The 19,332-nt window shown below is 56.3% G+C and overlaps 1 protein-coding gene across 1 annotated transcript in view; it reads left to right on the forward strand.

Annotated features, from left to right (window-relative positions):
* Nucleotides 1-6,217: 6,217 nt before the first annotated feature.
* KCNC1 (potassium voltage-gated channel subfamily C member 1) overlaps nucleotides 6,218-19,332 on the forward strand; it is a 42,969-nt gene continuing 29,854 nt past the window's right edge. The window contains exon 1 of the mRNA XM_082747298.1: nucleotides 6,218-6,791. Within this exon, the coding sequence (XP_082603424.1) occupies nucleotides 6,222-6,791 (570 nt within the window). The 5' untranslated portion in view covers nucleotides 6,218-6,221. The remainder of the gene's footprint in view (nucleotides 6,792-19,332) is intronic.

Below are 19,332 nucleotides of genomic sequence, written 5' to 3' on the forward strand. Positions count from 1 at the left end.
GCTGGCATAGAAATTTGAAGCAGGTTCTTGTGTGGTGGTGCACAGAAAAAATAGTTATATGGGAGGATGGTGATATTTTCATTTTCAGTCATCTTTGGTGCAGTTTTAATGAAACAAACGTGGTGTTAACTGAACATCCTTCTGTAATTGCAAAAAAATAAAAGTTGCAACTACTTTTGTTGGCTTCCAAGTAAATATAACTTATTAAAAAGTCTTATGTTGGTGTGTCAGGCAGTTAATAAAAATACTAAGCAATTTTTTTCTGGATTTTTAAAGGTTTGTAGTATTTGTTTGCTTTCTAAAATTTCCATTTGTTCCTGATTTCTAAGTCTAAATATATATTCCCTTTTGTGTCCAACTTTCTATTCTTTTTTTAAAAAAGTGTAACCCCCAAAATATCTAAACGTCAGGCTCACAAAACTGCCAATCAGGCTTACCTGCAGACTGACTCACACAGAGGTGTCCACAAGGACAACCCACAAGGCTCCTATCAAAGACATTGCAGCCCGTGGGATAGCCGCACATCTCCAAGCTGCTTCCGGAAGATTTCAGTGGCCTCTGCCCAGTCCTGCTGGGAACACTCTTACAAAAGTGCCTGGACCCACCTGGCCTCCCTATACATCATCTCTGACCATCCACAGTCTTCCTTCACCACAGCCTTCATCATTTCCTACCTTCCCACCTCACTCAACTGGCATGAGAGACATCGAGGACTCATCTTCCCCAAATCCAAGCCTATGGAGGACTGACACTTTGCCCCCTGGGACCACACTGACACTGAGGGAGTGATGGACATTGCTGAGGACTGGCAGGAGCCCAGGATAGAGACGTGGGTGAGAGCAGGTCACAGAGGGTTTGGAGGGGATAGGCAACCTGAGGGAAGGAAGAAAAGGGAAGGAGAGGAAGTTAGATGAGAGTCACTATCTCATGTAATCCTCTCAAACTGTATCCCCTTTATACAGATGGGGAAACAGAAACATAGAGATGAAAAGTGAACGGTTTACAGTCGCTAATAAGCAGCAAATGAGTTATGTGATCAAATCTAGACGCATGGTTCTTTCAACCAGAGGAAATTTTACCCTCCAAAGGACTGTTGGCAGTGTCTGTAGAACTTCTTGGTGGTCACCACTGGGGAAAGGGCTCTAGTGACATCTAGCTGGTTGAGGCCAGGGATGCTATTAAACATTCTACAAGGCACAGCGGAGCCGCCACAACCAAAGATTGTCTGCTGTGAAAGGTCAATGGTGCCAAAGTTGAGAAACCCTGGTCTAGGACTTCCCCTGGGCATTCGTTACCTTGCCTCCTTTCTAGACTTCTTGGCCTAAGAGATCTGGGCCCCACTCACCTGGGGGGTGGTTACAGGAACGAAGAGTGGTACACCCTACCCCATTCCCAGGTTAGGTGCCAGGGTCAGTGCTCAAGCCACACCTCCAAAAGCAATGGTCACCAATTTTCCACTATGACAGCTCTGATCTCAGTCTCCCTGTCCATTGGAGGGAGGAGTTCTGGTCAGAGCAGGAGACACCAATTGGTTTCACTGCTTATGGTGGGTCACTCCCAAAGCCTGCTCAGTCTGGCCTGGTTTAGGTTAGTTTCCAGTTGTGGCCACAAGATGGCACCCCTACCCATTGGGACTGCTAAGACTCTGAGCCTGGGAGAGCAGGATGTGCCAAGCTGGACAAAGGCCCCGGGGGGCTGGACTTGGGCCAGTTCCAGAGCCTAGCAGGACCAGATCTAAGGCTTGCAAGTGCCAAGTGTGAGAACATAGGCCAAACTTGGCTTCAGGACTCCCTTCACCTTTTTCTAGTCCACTCTCAGCCCCAGCTCCTCCTGGAGCCTTTCTCACCACCAGAGCTCATGGAACCTCGCACACCCTCCCCTCCAGGCATAACAAGAGAAATCCCAGAGCTGAGGTGTTAAAGGATATAGGACTTATTATTATTCATATCCAACAATAAAGAAGCTGAGGCCTAGAGAAGTTGAAGAACTTGCCCAAGGTCATAGCTAAGTCAATGATGGAGCTGGGATTTGAATACAGGCAGCCAGGCCCGAGAGGCTATATTCTTGACCACTGAAGAACACCCGAGCACTGGTAGTTCTTTGCACCCTCTTCTCACCAGCCACTGTTCCCAAGGACCCTCTGGCATAGGACCATCAGGCTTCCTCTGCAAGAGAAGGGACAGATGGCTATGAATAAAGAGGGTATAGCTCAAGTGGAAAGGGGTGAGGGTCTCGGCTGGGCTGAGGGCCTATGGTTAGTGGTTGTGGGTGAGAAGCTAAGGCTCAGGCAGCAACTCCTCCTCCCACCCCCACTTCTCGGGGGGGGGGGGTTCTTTCTTTCTGTGTTGCCCTCCCAGTTTTTCTGAGCTTTCTGCAAATGCCAGCCTTTTACAGTGTGAAAAGGAAGTGAGAGAAGGGACTTTTATGTCCTTGCTTGCCGGGGTGTGGGGTGGGGTGCAGAGAACATTCTTTGGGGCCTGGGCTGGGAGTTGCCATCAAGGATCAAGGTGACAATCCTAAAGTGGGACAGCTCCCCTGTCTCCTAGGAAGCTCCTCTCTCTGAGCCTTTCTGTTTGCCATGTAGGGGATTTTAGGGTGTAGTGGATACCCTTTTACATTTTCCCTCACTCCAACTTTTATCTGCCTCTCTTTTTCTAGTTCATCCTCCAGGGCTAGGACTGACTAGGGCTCCTAATCACTAATTTTGCTTCCACGAGCAGCCTTCCTCTACCTCTCCACCTCTCCACCTGTCTACTACATGGAGCACCCTTCAACTTCCCATTGTAGTTCACCATGAGAGTAGTAGCCTCAGTGGGCTCTGCACTGACTCCCCGAGAGATCCTGGGTATGACCTTCCACCCTGTCACAGCCTTGGTTCAGGGCTCTGGACATTCCTGGCCTCTGACACTGGGATGCTCTGATCCCAGGCCCTCTCTTGGTCTTTCTCAAATCATCTAGCCCTGAGTGAGGAACTGCTGTGTTCTGGGCACTGGGGAGGAAAGCAAATGAGCAGCAGCCCCAAGGGAGCTGAAAGTCCGTTTCGGGGAAAGAGATGAGCTAAAGTGAAGGCTGGGGAGAGATACTCTGATCCAATGTGGTTCTTTCTGCAGGAGAGGGAGGAGGGTGAATCCTGGACCTCTATGGCTAGTTCAAACACCGAGGCTTTCTGAGAGAGAAGGGGTTAGACGTCTGGCTAGAAGGAAGAGGTTTGGAGAGGTCTCTTTCTGTTGTCTCCCCATCGTGGTATCTCCTAGCCAAATGTGTGCAATGTGTGTGTGGGTGTGTTTGTGTGTGTGTGTGTGTGTGTGTGTGTGTGTGTGTTCATCTCTGTGTCCATCTTTTTCTCTTCTTTCTGGGAGTCCCCGTGTCTCTGTTTTATCACCTCCTTGGATTGCGGCAGAGCTTTCTGAGAGCCTATGTCCTGGCGAATCTGAATGTGGCAAGACTGAGCTCCATCAGGTCGGACTTCCTCCTGATCATAAAGGCCCTCTTTTTGTTTATGTCTATCTCTGCCCCTATCTCTGCCCTAACTCTGCCTCTCTCTCTTTCTGCCCTTGTCCTTCTCCCATCGCTCATGTCATGCTCTGCCCCTCACCCTTTCCAAACTTCTCCACTCCTCCAAACCTTTCCCTACCACACACAGATTTCCCTGGGCTGGGATTTCCCTGGCCAAGTGAGGAGAGAGATGTCTAAGACATAGCTTTGTCCTCAGGCTCATAGCTGTGTCTGTAGGTCAGTGTAGAGGGACAGCTGTCTGCACAGTTAGCAAGTGCCTACAGGTAAATAAGAGCCTCCTGTCTTCTTAATTAAATCGCCCTTTGCCCAGGCAGCCCTGTGTTCGATTGGGCTGGGCTGGGATCAATAAGCTTCTTTCCTGGTGCGGCCAACCCTGGAGCTGGGCCTGACCTCCCCAGCCCTGCTCAGGCCCTCCTGCCTTCTTCCCCCAAAAGCCTGAGAGCCCTGGGAAGGCAAGGTGTCTTGTATTCGTGTGCCTGGGACAGAGTGTGGAACAAGAAAGGAGTAAAAGAGTGATTGAGTAAACTGAGGCACTGGCAGCAAACATGGGCCAGAAAGGCTTGGAGGCCTACACTGTAATCCCCATCCCCAAGATCAACTGTGAAGCTGTGGGGATCATAGCAGGAACTGCTCCCATCCAGCTCCCCACCCCAACAACAGCTTACAGCCCAGGGAGGCTGAAGCCCAGTTGGGAGAGAGGGATGTCAGTGTTCAGGACCACTAGGAGCAGTTGCTCCTTTTGACCTCTAAAGGCTGAATACCCCTTTCATAGGCGATCCCCACCTAGGGATCCAGAGCTAATGTAGGAGGATCTGTGAGCTGGGATCAGTATGGCAGAGCCTGTGGCCCTCAATGGGAGACTAGGGTCAGCCTGGAGTTGTGAAGGGCCCAAGGTGAGTAAGGGGTGGAGAGGCAATCACAAGGTTCCAGGCTTATTGGGTTGTTATGAGGGCTTAAAGGATAGCGTTCGTTGTGTGTTGTGTGTTTGAAGGATGTTATTTTGGAGTCCATTCAAGAGGAACCTATGACAGGGTCACGGAGGCACCAGGTTCTGCAGAAAAGGTCGGTAGTAAAGGTTGCTTGGAGCAGCCAATACTGGTTCAGGTCAAGGCGTCTCTGATAGCGGTCGGGGTCGTCACATTTCACTAGGGGATCGGAAAGTCCCTTGTTTGGAAGGACAGGGACGGGTTTGTAACCGACGCCCTTGTAACCTCAGTCTGACCCGGGGGGCGCAGGCCTTAGACGTCTCCCGGAGCCCCCGCCCATCGAGTGGCGTTTCCCCAGGGCGGAGCGTCGGCGGGTCCCCCGGGAGAGCAGGATCCACGCGGGGCGGGCGCCCCCAGCGCCGGGGTTGAGGGAGGCCGGCTCCGCGCCGGGCTGGGAGGGGGGCGCGGAATCGGGGCTTTTTAGGACCCAGCGCGGCGCCTCCCTCCGGGGGCGAGTGCGGCTGCGCGCGCCGTGTGCTTGTGTCCGGAGAGCGGCGGGCTGGACGCGGACCGCGCGAGCGAGCAAGCGAGCAAGCGAGCAAGCAAGCCTAGCAGCAGCCCGGGCGGCAGCAGCGTCGCGGCGGCGGCGGCCGCTCCGCGCCTCGCCTCCCCGGCCTCGCCGGCTTAGCCGGCCTCGCCTCGCCGCGCCTGGACCCGCCACCCCCGCCTCCCGGTCGCGACCGCCGCAGCCCCCTCGCCTTGACCGGCACCTTCAGCCGCCTTCCCGAAGCCGGGCGCGAAGCGCCGGGCGCAGAGGCACCGGAGCCAGTGCCCACCGGCCTCGCAGACAGAGCCCAGCCCGGAGAACCCGTGCCCGGCCCCGCGCAGCTCCGCTACAGCCCGGGAGCTGTCCCTTCAGCACCGCCGCCGGAGCCAGAGCTTAGCCCCGCGGAAGCCCAGCTCGAGGCGGAGCGCGCACCGGGCGCAGCGCTCCGCGGTCGCCGCACCGAGCAGCGCCCCAGGTGCCCCTGCCCAGGGGGCCCGCCATCTCCTCCAAGAGGCGGGGAGAAGGAGCGAGGAGGGCGGGCGGGCAGGCAGGCGCGCCCGCCGCCGGGGGGAGCAGGCAGCCAGGCAAGGAGAGAGGGAGGGGGCCGGAACCTGCCCTGCGCCCCGAGCTGCAGCCCAGCCACGCAGGGAAGAAGGCAGCGGTCATCCATCTCCCCAGCGCCGAGAGCGCGCTGCGGCGACCACCGCACAGCAGAGCGCGAATTTCCCGGCCCCCTCTCCTCCCCTCCCCCTTCCGGGGGCTGATCTATCTGTCCGGCCTTTGGAGCAGCTGACCTTCCCCCAAAAAAGCTTTGTGTCAATTTCTTCATCTTCCCGCTGAGATGGGGACGGGAGCCCGGCCCCCGAACCCTCTTTTCCCTCCTCCCGGGGCTCGCCGCTGAGCGCCGTCCCTCTTCCTCCCTTCCTCCCTCCCTTTCTTCCTCCCTTCTTTCCTCCTCTGCCTCCTCCGCAGCCGGACCAGCTCCCTCCCCACATCTGGCGCTTAGAGACCCCTGGGATCCCGCGCACACTCCCTCGGACCAGCACCCGACAGAAAGCGCCCCGAGGGGCTTGGGTCGCTCTTGGGGTGGCCAGAGCCACCATCCTCTGTACCCCCCGACGGCTGGGGGGAGGGGGGAGGAGGCCCCGCGCCCCCCTCCCCGGCGCCAACTCCCCCTGGCGGCCGCTCCCATGGGTGTCGCTGGGCCGCGCCATGCCTAAGGGGGCGCCGCGATGGGCCAAGGGGACGAAAGCGAGCGCATCGTGATCAACGTGGGCGGCACGCGCCACCAGACGTACCGCTCGACGCTGCGCACGCTGCCCGGCACGCGGCTCGCCTGGCTGGCGGAGCCCGACGCCCACAGCCATTTCGACTATGACCCGCGCGCCGACGAGTTCTTTTTCGACCGCCACCCAGGCGTCTTCGCGCACATCCTGAACTACTACCGCACTGGCAAGTTGCACTGCCCCGCCGACGTGTGCGGGCCACTCTATGAGGAGGAGCTGGCCTTCTGGGGCATCGACGAGACCGACGTGGAGCCCTGCTGCTGGATGACTTACCGCCAGCATCGCGACGCAGAGGAGGCGCTCGATAGCTTTGGCGGCGCACCCCTTGACAACAGCGCCGACGACGCGGACGCCGACGGCCCCGGCGACTCAGGCGACGGTGAGGACGAGCTGGAGATGACCAAGCGCCTGGCGCTTAGCGACTCCCCGGACGGACGGCCGGGCGGCTTCTGGCGCCGCTGGCAGCCGCGCATCTGGGCGCTCTTCGAGGACCCCTACTCCTCCCGCTACGCGCGGGTAAGTGACAATCTCTCCATCAAAAGAGCGGAGCCTGGTGGGGAAGGCAGGGTCCTCTGTCTCCCTGGGGCGGGGGTGGATTCCAGAACTGGCGCTTAGAGAGCCAGAACTGAAAGGAGAGAGAGAGAGAGTGAGTGTGTGTGTGTGTACATAGGAAACCGTGTATAAGAGGGAGGATAAAAAAGAGGGTGCTCTTTGAGGGTGACTAGTTCTGTAGGTATGGAAGGTCTGCATCTGTATTTCCAAATTTAATACGTCTGAGTGAGTACAAATCGGTGTTTGTGTGTATGAGTAGATTTGTGTGCATATTTATGTAAGTACGGTGGTGTGTCTATTTGGGTGGGTCAGATATTAGTGGGAAGGAGAGAACATGTGTGTATGTTTGAGTGTGCAGGAGTGCCTGTGCATGCATGTTTGTGTCTTTGCGAATGTACACTGGGAAGATGTGAGCTGCCCTTTAGATTTTGTCATGGGGGAGAGGAGCTGGGAGCCCTTCCTCCCTCCCAGGGAAAGGCATCTGGAGCCAGTCAGGGCCTACAGAGGAGGGCCTGGCCTGGTCCGCTGCTTGAGGCAGACCACCCCTCCCCAGGGAACAACCTTGGGCTGTTGTGAAGAGATGGTCAAGGGGGAATCTTTATGGCTAATTAAGTAGTGGGTATGGATGGGCCTGGGCTGTGGAGACGGTGATGTGGCCCCTCAGACCTGCTTCTGGGAACACTGCCTGTCCTTCTTCATCAAAAGGGGGGGCGGTGTGGAGGGGGCCTCTATGCTTATGCCTGTGCTGCCTCTGGGACCTGTCAGGGGCAGAGTAGGGGCTTCTAAAAGGGAACCTGCAGGAAGGTGTGTGAGAGGTGGGCGTGTCTTCATCGGCCACTCCCCTTTCTGGATAGCAGCGGGTTGCCGGAGAGCAAGGGCACCCTGCTGCTGACCTTGGCCTCTCAGAGGCTTCTCTGGATTAGTTTCTTCCTTTGTAGAATGGGAGAGGGGGTCTGGTGAAATCTCCGGGTTTTTATGTGCTTCACTGAGCCGAAAAGGGAAACCCTGGTAGCAGCCACCCACCCTGGAGGAGACATTCATTGCAACCCCAGGGCTCTGTGAGGTCTGAATGGAACCTAAAGCATGAGGGGGAAGGTCTGAGTTGGGAATTTAAAGCAAAGCCCCCCACCCCCACCCCCCTACCAGGCAGATCACTGCTCTTTTTTACTGCTCCACATCCCTTCCCTCCACCTCCCAGGAGCCAAGGTGGGGAGGATGGGGCAGGGGAGGGGGCAGGATCAGTGCTGAGGGCCAGTGGGGAAAGGGGACTTGGGGGGGCACTGATGTGTCCACAGGGAGAAAAGGGCTGTGTTTAGGCACAGGCCTGGTAGATCTGTGATGTTTTAGCATGTGAAGGAGGGAGAGCAGGACAGATTCTTATACATTAAATCCTAGAACAGATGTTGTGTGTTGGGGGGGTGGTTGGGGAGAGGACCAAGCCCCTCATTTTGCCACTGAAGACCCTACACAAGGTCACTCAGGGACCTAGAGGCGAAGCAGGACTAGAACCCAGGTCTCCTGGGACCCCATCTTCCCCTGAGCTGGCTGCCAGCTCCCTGCCATTCCCAGAATGGACTGGACCCTCAGAGGTCTACCCTCCCCTCTCCTCCTGACAGAGGCCACCACAGCCAAGGGATTATGTAACTGGAGGCTGTGGCTGAGCTGTGGGGAGGGGCAGGAGAGGGGGACTGGGAGGTTGAACCAGTACTTGCTGGGGCTGGGGGCATGTTGGCAAAGGCCTGGGTTATAGCAGCCATCCATTCAGCCTGCATTTGACCTTGGACAGCATTTCACCAGCACCACCACCCTCCTCAGCCCAGGAAGGAAGGAGGAGGCCCAACTTCCTCATTGTCCTTTCGCCCACCTGGATCCCTAGTAAGAGGCTGGATACCCCCACCCCAACATTGGACTCAGCTTTCAGGTTCTGGGCTGTGCTCCCGACTTTCAGGATAGGCAGGGGGACATATGGGGCCTCTTCCAGCCCATCACCGTCCATCCTCTTCCACTTGACGTTCTTAGGCCATGGGGTGGCCTTCACCCAATGCAGATAAATGGGCTGGTTAGTGTGGCTTGGGGTCTTGTTGGTGTTCGAAGCCTTACAGAAACGTCCTGATTGTCTCAAGTGTTCACTGAGGAGCAGACTCTAAGCGAAGGGCTGGGGTGTCTTGGGGAGGTGGAGGTGGGTTAGAAGCCCCCCACTGTCTGTGCCACCACCTTCTCTCCCCAGGAGACTCATAGAGTCATTCTAACTCCTTTGAGTGACATCTGAGGACACTGAGGCCCACAGAGGAGGGACCTGTCCAAGGGCACTCAGGGGAACTGAGGGCAGAGCCTGGATTAGAACCCAGGCTTCCTGCTGCACGCCGGGCTGGCCTAGCTGCATTGCGCTGCCTCTCTGCGGCTCATCTGCGCAGGGAGCAGCAGGCTGCCTGCCCTTCCTCCCCCTCATCTCTGCTCGCCGCTGCTGTCACCTTTGTTTACCCCTCCCCCCTCCTCACACGGGTGGGTCAGGATTTAAATTTGTATTCTAGATGCTAGACCAGAATCTTGGATGCGTGTGACATTGCATGTACGTGTGGAAGAAAAGCTGTACGTGTGTGAGAGAGACTCTGTGTAAGAGGGATTTTCTGTGGGTGTGAGAGACGCTTCATACGTGTGAGAAAGGCTGGATAAGAATAAAAACATGTGTGAGAGAGACTGTGGGAGTAGGGTGTGCATGCGTGTGCCCCTGTGCACGTGTGTGTGGTATGTGTGTGTTTGTGGTGAGACTCTGTAAGAGAGATTCTGTGAGTCTCTGTATCAGAAATCCTGTGTGAATGTGAGAGAGACAGATTCCATGTGTTTGGAGATGGACTTTGTGTGTGAGAACGAGACAGCGTGGGAGACAGCGCGTACATAAGAAAGAGAGGGAGACTGTATGTGTAAGAGAAATGCTGGGTGTGTGTGAGAAACTTGAGATGAGTGTGTCCCTGTGTGAGCGTACGGCTGTGTGTGGCGAGTGTGACATCGCACATGTGAAGCTCTGCCTGTGAGGCTGTGTGTGTGTGTGTGTGTGTGTAAGGCTGTGTGCATAAGAACATCTGTGCATGAGGCCATACCTGGTGTGGGGGATCCTGCGTGTGGCTTGGACTGTGTGTTTGAGGCTCTGGGTGTCAGAGCACTGTGGGTGCTTGTTTGTGACAGAGACCTTGTGTTGCCCAGGTGTGGGTGTGTCTTGAGGAGGATGAAACCCCACACCAGCTTCCTGCTTGCTCCCTTGATCTCCTGGTCCTCCTGAGCTGCCTTAGTGAGCGGTTTTGTTCCTCATGCCTGTCCTCGGTTGAAATACTGCTCTAGCCCAGGCCAGTGGTGGGCGTGTGGATCAGACAGATAGTGAGGCCACCCTGCCCCAGGCCTTCTTGCTGGCCCTGGAAGGTAAGGGCTGTTTGGCTGGAGCAGGAGGTCCCATCTGACCCCTTGAGGGGTGACAGTGCGAGCTAGAGCAGCCGGTTCCCTGGGTCCCCTCTCCTATACTTTCCTGGGCACCGGTGCTGAGAGGGTGAGGGGTGGGGAGGTGAGCTGGCACAGGATGGGGTGAAGGGTGGACACACACAAGCAGAGGACGATGGTGACTCTCTGTGGTAAGGGCTGTGAGGGGGCTTCCGGGGGCTCTGAGAGGGCGCACAGTCCCAGAGGAGGCAATGCTAGGGTAAGCTTTAGGGGGCAGGTGGGAATTAGCCAGGCAGATGGCAGGGGATGGCAGTCCTGGCACGCAAAGCCATGAGGGTGTGGGAGCAGGCAGGGCTGTTGGCAAAGCCTGGGGCAGCCCTGCCTTCAAACCTGTCCTTCTTTCTGTCTTGGCTTTTATCTGAGATTTGTACGTTTTCATCAGGAACATCGTTCTGTGTCAGGTCAGGGCTAATGGTGGTCCTTGTTCCGTAGGCCAGAGAGTATCCTTAGTATGTGGTGTGTACATGTGTGTGTGTAATGAGATCTGTCCCCCTTTCAAGTGACAGTCATTTGACCTTCCAAATGACAAGGAAGTGCCAGTGGTTCCCAAGCTGGGGAAGCCCCATCAGCCCACTGCCCACCTCCCCTCTGATGCTGGCTGTCTGTCTCTCTGCCTTGTCCCCTGCTCTTTGGGACCCAAGGCAGCCCTAACTTCTCCTCAGCTCCCTGGGAAGGAAATGCACTTGGTGGCTGGAGTGAAGAGCCCAGCAAGAGACTTCTGTTCCTCCCTTGGGTCTTAGCCGACACAGGGCTCTTGGAGTCTTGGTGAGAGGCAGAGAGAGCTGTTGTCAGGGACTTCTGAGAGACACCCCCCCCCCACCTCAGAGTCTGTCAGGGCCCCATTTCTAGTCATGGTAACATGTGAAGGAGACCGTGAGCGGAGGAGAAGGGGCTGCTGGGTTACCCTCCCTGCTGCCACCCCCTGTGTCCCCCACCACAGTGTATCTGTCCCCCACTTGCTGTTTTTCTCCTTCCTATGATGCTTTAATAGGTGTCCTTGGGACTCTGGGTGGTATCACCCCCCGCCCTAGCTCCCTTGTCAGTAGAGAAAAATCACAAACCAGTGTCTCCCCATCCCAGTCTCTCGGCCCCTTCACCTCTAAAATTGGCCCTATGATTGAGTTAATGAAAGAGTCACTGAGTTGGTGTACGGAGAGCCCCCTGTCACAGGGCCTCACGTGCAGTAAGTGCTCAGTAAACGTTGGTTGCTATTATCACTCTGATTATCCGTGTTATCCTTCCCCTCCATGGCTCTCTAGAGTCTGTCCTTTGCCCTCCATCTCCACGTCCACCACCCTGGTGCAAGCCACCAATGTTCCCCTCAGACCTACCCCTCCGGCGGCTCCCAGCTGTTCTCCTGCCTTCAGCTCCCGCCCCCTCCAGTTCATTCTCTACTTGGCCACCACATAGAGAGGTCTCTTTAACTCATGAATCTGTCAGCCTATTCCCTTGCCTGTTTAAAACCCTTTGGTGCTTCCCTGGACCATACTTTGGGCTCTTCAGTCCTGCCTGCCACCTCAGTCTCCTCTGGCCTGACTCTCTCTGTGGTTCACTGAGTTGCAGCTACCCTGGCCTCATTTCAGTTTCTTGCCTGGGCCAGGCGTCCCTGCTTCTGGGCCTTTGCACATGCTGTTCCCTGGGGAGCATTCTTTCCTCCTGGTCTGCACTTCTTCATCCTTCACACCCTGCTTGAAACATTGTTCCTTGGTGATGCCTTCTAGACCCCACACCCTGGGTCAGGGTTGAGAGTCCTTCCTTTCCTTCAGAGAAGCTATCTGGTATGTAATAAAATGTTCATTAGCAGCTTTGCTTGATTCAAGTTTGTGTCTTGCTCCAGACTCTGAGCTTCCTACAAACTCAATATAATAGGAGCTACTGTTATGACAAGATGAGGAAGTTGTGGCCCGAGAGGGGCCACATGTGAGCAGATGGGGGGCTGGTTCAGAAAGCCAGATCTCTAACTGCCAACTCTGTGGCCTAAGAGTCCTCAGGCACCTTCGCCATGCCTCAGGGAGTGTCTAGAGTTCTATGCCCTGGAGGCAGATGTATTTGCTCCTTGACTATGGGCAGGAGGCCTGCTATCTGCCAGAAGCTTTGGGAAGACAGGCAGGCGGTTGTCTTAGAGGTGTTGGGGGGGGGAGTCCGGAGGGGACTCACTTCAGGGCCTGCTGCCTGGGCCAGGGATCTTGGGGCCTCCCAAGACAGCTGAATATAGTGCCATGGCTATTCTGAGCGGTCCCATGACCAGTGTGCTCACTCTGGACCAAAAGGTCAGGGCCTTGAGCCGCTCCCTCCCATCAGCCCCTAGGCTAGCCAACGGCCTGAGCTTCCCTTCCCTAGAGACAGGGTCCGAGGAAAAGGGGACTATTGGCTGCCCAGGCCTGATTCATGGAGACCCCTTGGGTGGGAGGGACCATCTTCCACATGCATGACGGCTGTTGGAGAAGATGGGTGCTCCTGGGCCACCTCTAGCCACTACCCTCATCCGGTGGAGAAGAAGCAGACTCAGAGAGGGGAAGACACTTGCCCAAAACCACATAGGGAATTAGTGAAACTCCAACTCTCATCTTCTCCGCCCAGGGCCTGGCCATTTGCATCTCTTTTGGCTCTCAGTTTTAACAGAGCACCAGGTACTACCTGCACATGCTGTTCTTTTACTTACCCCCATAATTTCCTCCCCTGAGGGAAGGGGATGAAGCCTTCAATGGCCCTCCCACCCCCCTTCTCCAGGCCCCCTGTGCCCCCAACCCAAGACTCAGCACATCTGGTTCAGATGTTTGCAGGTCATTCAACCCAGAGTTGGCCCAAATTCTGTTCTTACCATCCTCCTAGCAAGATTTTTCTAGAACCCCTTTCCTTTCTTGAATCATAATACTAACGGCTGCTATTTACAAAAGCATTTACTATGTATCCTTCATAAGGGCTTCATTTCCATATTCTCATTTAATTCTCACAAAACTGCCATGGAACTGTATCGTTATCATCACACCAATGTCACAGATGAGGCTGCTGAGGCTCAAAGCAGTGAGTAACCTACCCAAGGTCACTCAGCTCCCGAGCGGGAGAGCCAGCCCTCGGACCAGGGCTGCCCGCACTGGAACTCTGTCCAGAACCACTGCTCAGGACTGCCTCCCACTGCCATTCCAGGATAGTGGGGTCTCTGGCCCAGGCTAGGGTTTCTATCTCCTTACCCTCCTCCCCCAGCAAACACTCATTCTTCACAACCTGTCTGGGATTCCTGCTCATCAAGTTGTGGGCCCTGAACTTGGGTAGGTAAGGGCCCAGCCTCAAGGGCTAAGACGTGCTCTGACAGTCCCCGGGGAGAGGGTCTTCCGAAGGTGCGGCATTGCCCCCCACTAGCCGTGCAGGCTCTGGGGCTCCATATGCCTACAGGGGAATGGCAGAGGGCTCAGGGAAGGTCCAAAGTTGTCCTGCACAAGGTGGTAGATACTTGGGGGAAGCCAGGGGTAATGCTGGCTCCCCCTTAGCATGGCATTTGAGGCCTTCTGCGCTGGAACCCGGACATGAGCTGCTCCCTTCTGCCAGCCTCCTCCCAGGGCTCCTCATCTCCAGCCTTCATTCCAACCTCCAGGTTTTTGCGTACTTCTTTCCCTTTCTCAGTGTCTCTTCTAGACTTGCTGAATGTGACAACCCATTCCACAAGGCCCCTAATGCTTACCCTGGCCGCTCCTGCCCTAGCTGACCACTCTGGGGAGCGAGGGTTGGGCATGAAGTAGCCAGGCTTGCACGATTTGAGCTGGAGGACACTGGGGACACTTCTGGAGGCCTGTGACTGGGCCAGGTGGGCCCTCAGGATCAAGGACCGGTCCAGGTGCATGGAGAGATGAGGCCACAGACAGTTGCCCTGTTGTGGGCATCAGGCAACTAAGCCAGAGCAAGGTCTGTAGCTGAGCCATTAAACCAAGCCAGGCTCCCCTGGGCCAATCCCAGCACCCCCTCAGGCTGCAGGGTGGGCCTCTATGAAGTACAAAGGTCATTCCAAATGACCAAGTGCCTCCCCAGTCTGGACATTCCAGGAGCCTAAGAATTCTGGACTTCAGCTTTCCGGAGTCACTGTGGGTGCCAAGTTAGTCCTTCCCTAGGTGTCCATCCACATCTTCAGCCCTGCCCCTTTCTAGGACACATTTGAGCTCTCCTGCCAAGGGCCCTGACACTAAGCAGGGAGGAGCCCCCGGGAAGGGATCTGGAGAGCTTCCTCCTTTCCTCCTACATTCATTCAGGCTCTCTCCACCTGCTCTCATTCATTCCTTCAAGGCACAGGAATCACGCCCTGCCTGGGCTTGCCACTGTGATTGGTGTTTAGGCACTCCCGGGCATAAACCTGTGGGTCCCACCTCCTCAGCGTGTGCTTTGCTCAGGCCCAGCAGGTGGCACCTGTTTGCCCTCTTCTGCAGGCCGTTCCCTTGGCCATGTGCCCTGTGGGAGCTGCAGAGAGGTGCATTTAGAGAGGAAATGGCTGCGGCCGCCCGCAGGGGCTTGGGCCAGGCAGGGCGGCTAGCTTTGATGGGGCAGGGGGCGCTGTGGGGCAGTGAGCGCCCTCTGTGCCTGGTGGGGCTGGCCCTGGGCAAGGCTCTCAGCAGTGGTTGGTCTGGGGGCTGCAGGGGTGCTTATGGGGGCGTTCCCACCTGTGACTGACTCTCACATGACCCAGGCTGCTTCCAAAAGGTCAGGCTCCTGGGCTCTGTCCCTCGAGAATGATTCCTGGATCTGGGGGCCGGGGTGCTCAGGATGCTGGCTCTGCTCCCGGGCAGGGAGACTCTCAACTGGGGGCTGGGGACATAGGGGCTCTTGCCAGTTGGCGTGGTCCTCTGACCAACAGCACCGATGTCACCTGGGCACAGGGTAGAAATGAAGAATTTCAGGCCCTACCGGAGACCTCCAGAGTCAGGACCTTCATGTTAACAAGATCCCCAGATGAATCATACACACCCTCGGTTCTGAGGAGTGCTGAGGTGGGCAGCCATTCCCAGTTGAGAGGAAGTATCAGGACACCGAGAAGCCTGAATGGGTGTGTGCAGGGTGCAAGAGCTTCAAGGGGGGTGATTCTCATCTTTCCTTGTGCCCAATTAGTTGGCACCAGGGTGACAGGCCTGGGGATGAGGCCCAGGCCAGTAAGTTCTCAGACCAAAGCGCTTGGCACCATCCTTGAATCCTTCCTTTCTCTCACGCATCAGCAAATCCTGTTGCCTCCATGTTGAGAGCATCCCAGAACCCAACTGTGTCACATCACCTCCACCACTAGGTCCCTAGTTGAAGCCATCCTCTTCTCTACCCTGGATGACTGGGAATTGTCCTCCCTCAGGCTCCTTCTCCACATGCAGCCAGGGCCATCCTGGGTAAAATGCTAGTCAGACCAAGCCACCTCTGTGCTCTGCTAACCCCAGCTTCCGGTCTCACTCAGGGAGGAGCCCAAGTCCTCCTGAGGGTTCGGAGGCTCCACATGAGCTCCTGGCCCCTACCATCTCCCTTCTGCTCTCCTGCCTCTCTCCCACTTCTCATTCTGGCCTCTGTGGTTTTCCACCAATACAGTGTTTGTGCCTCTGCCTCAGGACCCTTACTCTTGCTGTTCCCTCCACCCGGAGCATCCCCCTCCCCCTCACTCCTGCACCTGCTTCAGGTCTGGACTTGGATGTCACCAGCTCAGCTCAACCTCCTGCCGTTCCATGCTCTCCTGTTTCCTCCTTTGCATTAACACCATCTAACTGTATTTTACTTATTTATCTCATTTGCCGTCTGTTTCTTTCACTAGAAGAACCTAGAACAGGACCTGGCATATAGTGGGTGTTAAATAAATATTTATTGAGAGGATGGATAAGGAGACCAGAGTTCAAGACCTAGGTCAGACACCATACCCTGGAGCCTGTTCCCAGCTGACCCCCTTCTTCCTTGCCTCACCCGGGGACACAGTGCCTCCATCCCCGAGCCTAGAGCAGTGACGGAGAGACAGAGACGAAGGCAGTGCTGGGGCCGCGGAGTGTCCTGGTCAGGGCCGGGGGTGGGGGGAGAAAAGCAGCAGCCAGGACAGGTCCCACCTGCCACTGTCACCACCTAGGGCCACGTGAGGCTTTTCCCATCCCTCCCCCTTCACCTCAGCAAACTCCTTTTTCACTCCACCTCAGCCCAGTGAGCCCCTGGCCCGCCCCCCACAACCGGAGCTCAGAGACTGAGGAACTAGTTTCCTCAACCAGGACTCACGAGCTCTCACACAAGGACACACGTGTTGCCGGGACAGTGTTCCCAGGCCCAGGTGGTCCGACCAAATGCCCAAGTGTCACTTCTCTTGCGACTCCTCCTGGAGGCCAGCCAGGCTCTTCTGCTGTCCCTCCCCATCTTCCTCCCCATCCACCTCCTTCTGTTCCCTGTCCCTTCTGTCACCCCCTTCCTTCTATGAGTTACTGACTGTCAACACAAACTCTTCCCCTTGAAATCTTAAGGATGCTTTTTGTCCCAAGGTCCCCGGCTAGGAGTCCCAGTCACATGTTCCGCTGAAAGTGGATGGACCTCGAGGCCTCACTTGACAGTGTGACCTGGAGCCCAGTTTCTCCTAAGAGCGTGTCCTCGGGAGCCAGGAGGCCTGCATTCATGTTCTGGCCCAGCAATTCCCAGCTGTGTGACCTTGGACAAGTTCCCTAACCTGTCTGTACCTTGAGAGGGATATTAATAGCGCCTGACTCATAGGGAAGGGGAGAGGCCTGAATGTGTTAAGCACTTAGCCCAGAACCCGAAACATAATAAGTTCTTAATTATCGTAGGTTCCATTATTGTCTTTTCACCGGCGCTTGGCTCTGGAAGACCCAGACCGTCAGCTGTTCTCTGTCGGCTTCCTTCTTTCGGAAACTGACTCCCCTTTTAAATAACTCTCTAGGGGTCACCTCACCTACCTTGGCCCTGGGGTCTCCCGCTTCCGGAGTCTGTCTCCCAGGGACCAGATTTCAGGGATGTCATCTTGGCAGGGCCTGCATTCCGTCTTGCTTTCTGTCACAAAGCTGCTGGGTGTCACAGACAGACCATGGCTCCTCTGATCCTCAGTGTCCCCACTGGTCGGTGTGGGCCACTGGTCCCTGCTCTGCCTCCTTGTCCCAGTGTAGTGGGCAATGAGGGAGATGGAAGACAGAAGTTGTGCCGCGGAATAGAGGGGCGGGAGGGGGCAAGCATTGACATCTGTGGTGGGGAGCCAAGCACAGGCACCTGAGACGCTGACAGGACCCCCAGTGTGGAGGGGGCTGGTGGGCAGGGGACCAGGTATCCCAGCTTTGGGCCTCAACATGTCTAACTTTACAGGCAATGCACGGTGAGCACTGGCTGCAAGGGCCAGGCAGACCCTAGATGCTTCTGGGGCCCGGGGCTCCTGTGGGTGCCAGGGGCTGGTGCCCTCTCGGGCTGGCCTGCCCCGCCAGGCTGACGCCAGGCTGGGTGGGGATGAGCTAATATTAGCTGGGCAGCCCCAGACAGCTGAGCTCAGGGGGCCCCGGAGCTTCACTCGGCCCAGGCTTAGATGTAGCTTTGGCCTGGGCCACAGACGCCAAAGGAAGCTTTCTCAAGCCTGTGCACGGCCTCGGATGCCCCTTCAACCCTGGCCGGGTCCAGACCTTCCCCAGACCTAGCCTGGCAGCCCTGCTCCTGCTTCACTCTGGCTCCGGGCCTGCCCACAAGCCCCTGGCCCCCTGCCCATGGTGTGCCCCCGCCTTACTTCTTTCCTTCTCCATCCACAGTGCAGGAAGGGCCTTCTCGCCCTACACCCCTACTCTACCCTAAAGATGCTCTCGGTAATTCCTGCCAGGGGCTGCTGTTAGCATTCACTTGTTCCTTCATTCAGTCGACGTAATTATTGAGTGCCTCCTGACTAGGAGATAGGCACTGTTCTAGAAGCTAGGAATAGAGTAAAGACCAAAATGGCCAGAAATCTCTGCCCTCAAGAAGCTTACATTCTAGCGTAGGGAGAATAAAAAGAAATAAATGGACACATGAATATAAAGTGTGTTGTATGGTGGGGAGTGCTGTGGAGCTACGTCACAGAGGGTAGGGCCAGGAAGTGCTGGGGGGTGGCGAGGATTTTAACCAGTGTGGCAGAAAACCAGGTGATGTTTCAGCAAAGACTTGAAAGCAGGGAGGGAGGGAGACATGTGACATCTAGGGAACAGGGGCCGTGAGACATGCAGAAGTCCTGAGCGGACCCGTGTGCCTAGGGGTGAAGACCCCGCGAGAGGCCAGTATCCAGGGCCGGGCTCAGAGAGCTGAGAGACTGTGGGAGGTCAGAAAGAGAAGAGCAGAGCTCCCCACCACCCCACTGTGCTCTTGGCGGCAGGGTCTCGCGGCATGGGCTCTCTGGGTGTGCCAGCCTGGTGTTTGGTGGTGTTTATGTCTCCACCGTGGTCCTCTTCCCTCCTCTTCCCTCCCCTCCCATGGCCTCAGGGGCCGCACAGTCCTCACGTCTAGGAAGCTGGGCCTCAGGGAGGGGGCCCTTGCCTCACCACAGTGGCGACCTCTGTCTTTTCCCAAAAGGCCAACTGTGCCAGTCAGGGCGAGGTGTGGGGCCACACCAGGCTGCCACCAGGCTGTGGGGATGCTGTCCTCTCAGGGGCGCTGGGGCTGGAGAGAAGTTGGTATGGGAGCCAGAGGGAAAGGGCCCTTCCAGACCAAAGTCTTTCAGCAATTTGCATTCTCATAGCCCCCCATGGCTGCTTACCTGCTTCTCACTGGGTCAGACTTTGAGAAGATGGTCAGTGTAGTGTTCATGGGCCAGACTGGAGCAGACTGCCTAAGTCCAAACTTGGCTCCAGTGATTATTAGCTGTGTGACCTCTGTAAGCCTCAGCCACCTCAGCCGTAAAGGGGGGATGCCAAGAGTTCCCACTTCAAGGGGCTGCCATGAGAACCCAACGAGATAAGGTCCAGAAAGCTGGTTAGTGCAGTGCATGGTCCAACACAGGTGTTCCAGTCATGCCTGATCACTCTCACCATTTGGCACATGAGGCATCTTTCTAGGAGGTCCCGCA

Source organism: Mustela nivalis (genome assembly GCF_964662115.1).
Source record: "Mustela nivalis genome assembly, chromosome: 9".
Classification (NCBI taxonomy): domain Eukaryota; kingdom Metazoa; phylum Chordata; class Mammalia; order Carnivora; family Mustelidae; genus Mustela; species Mustela nivalis.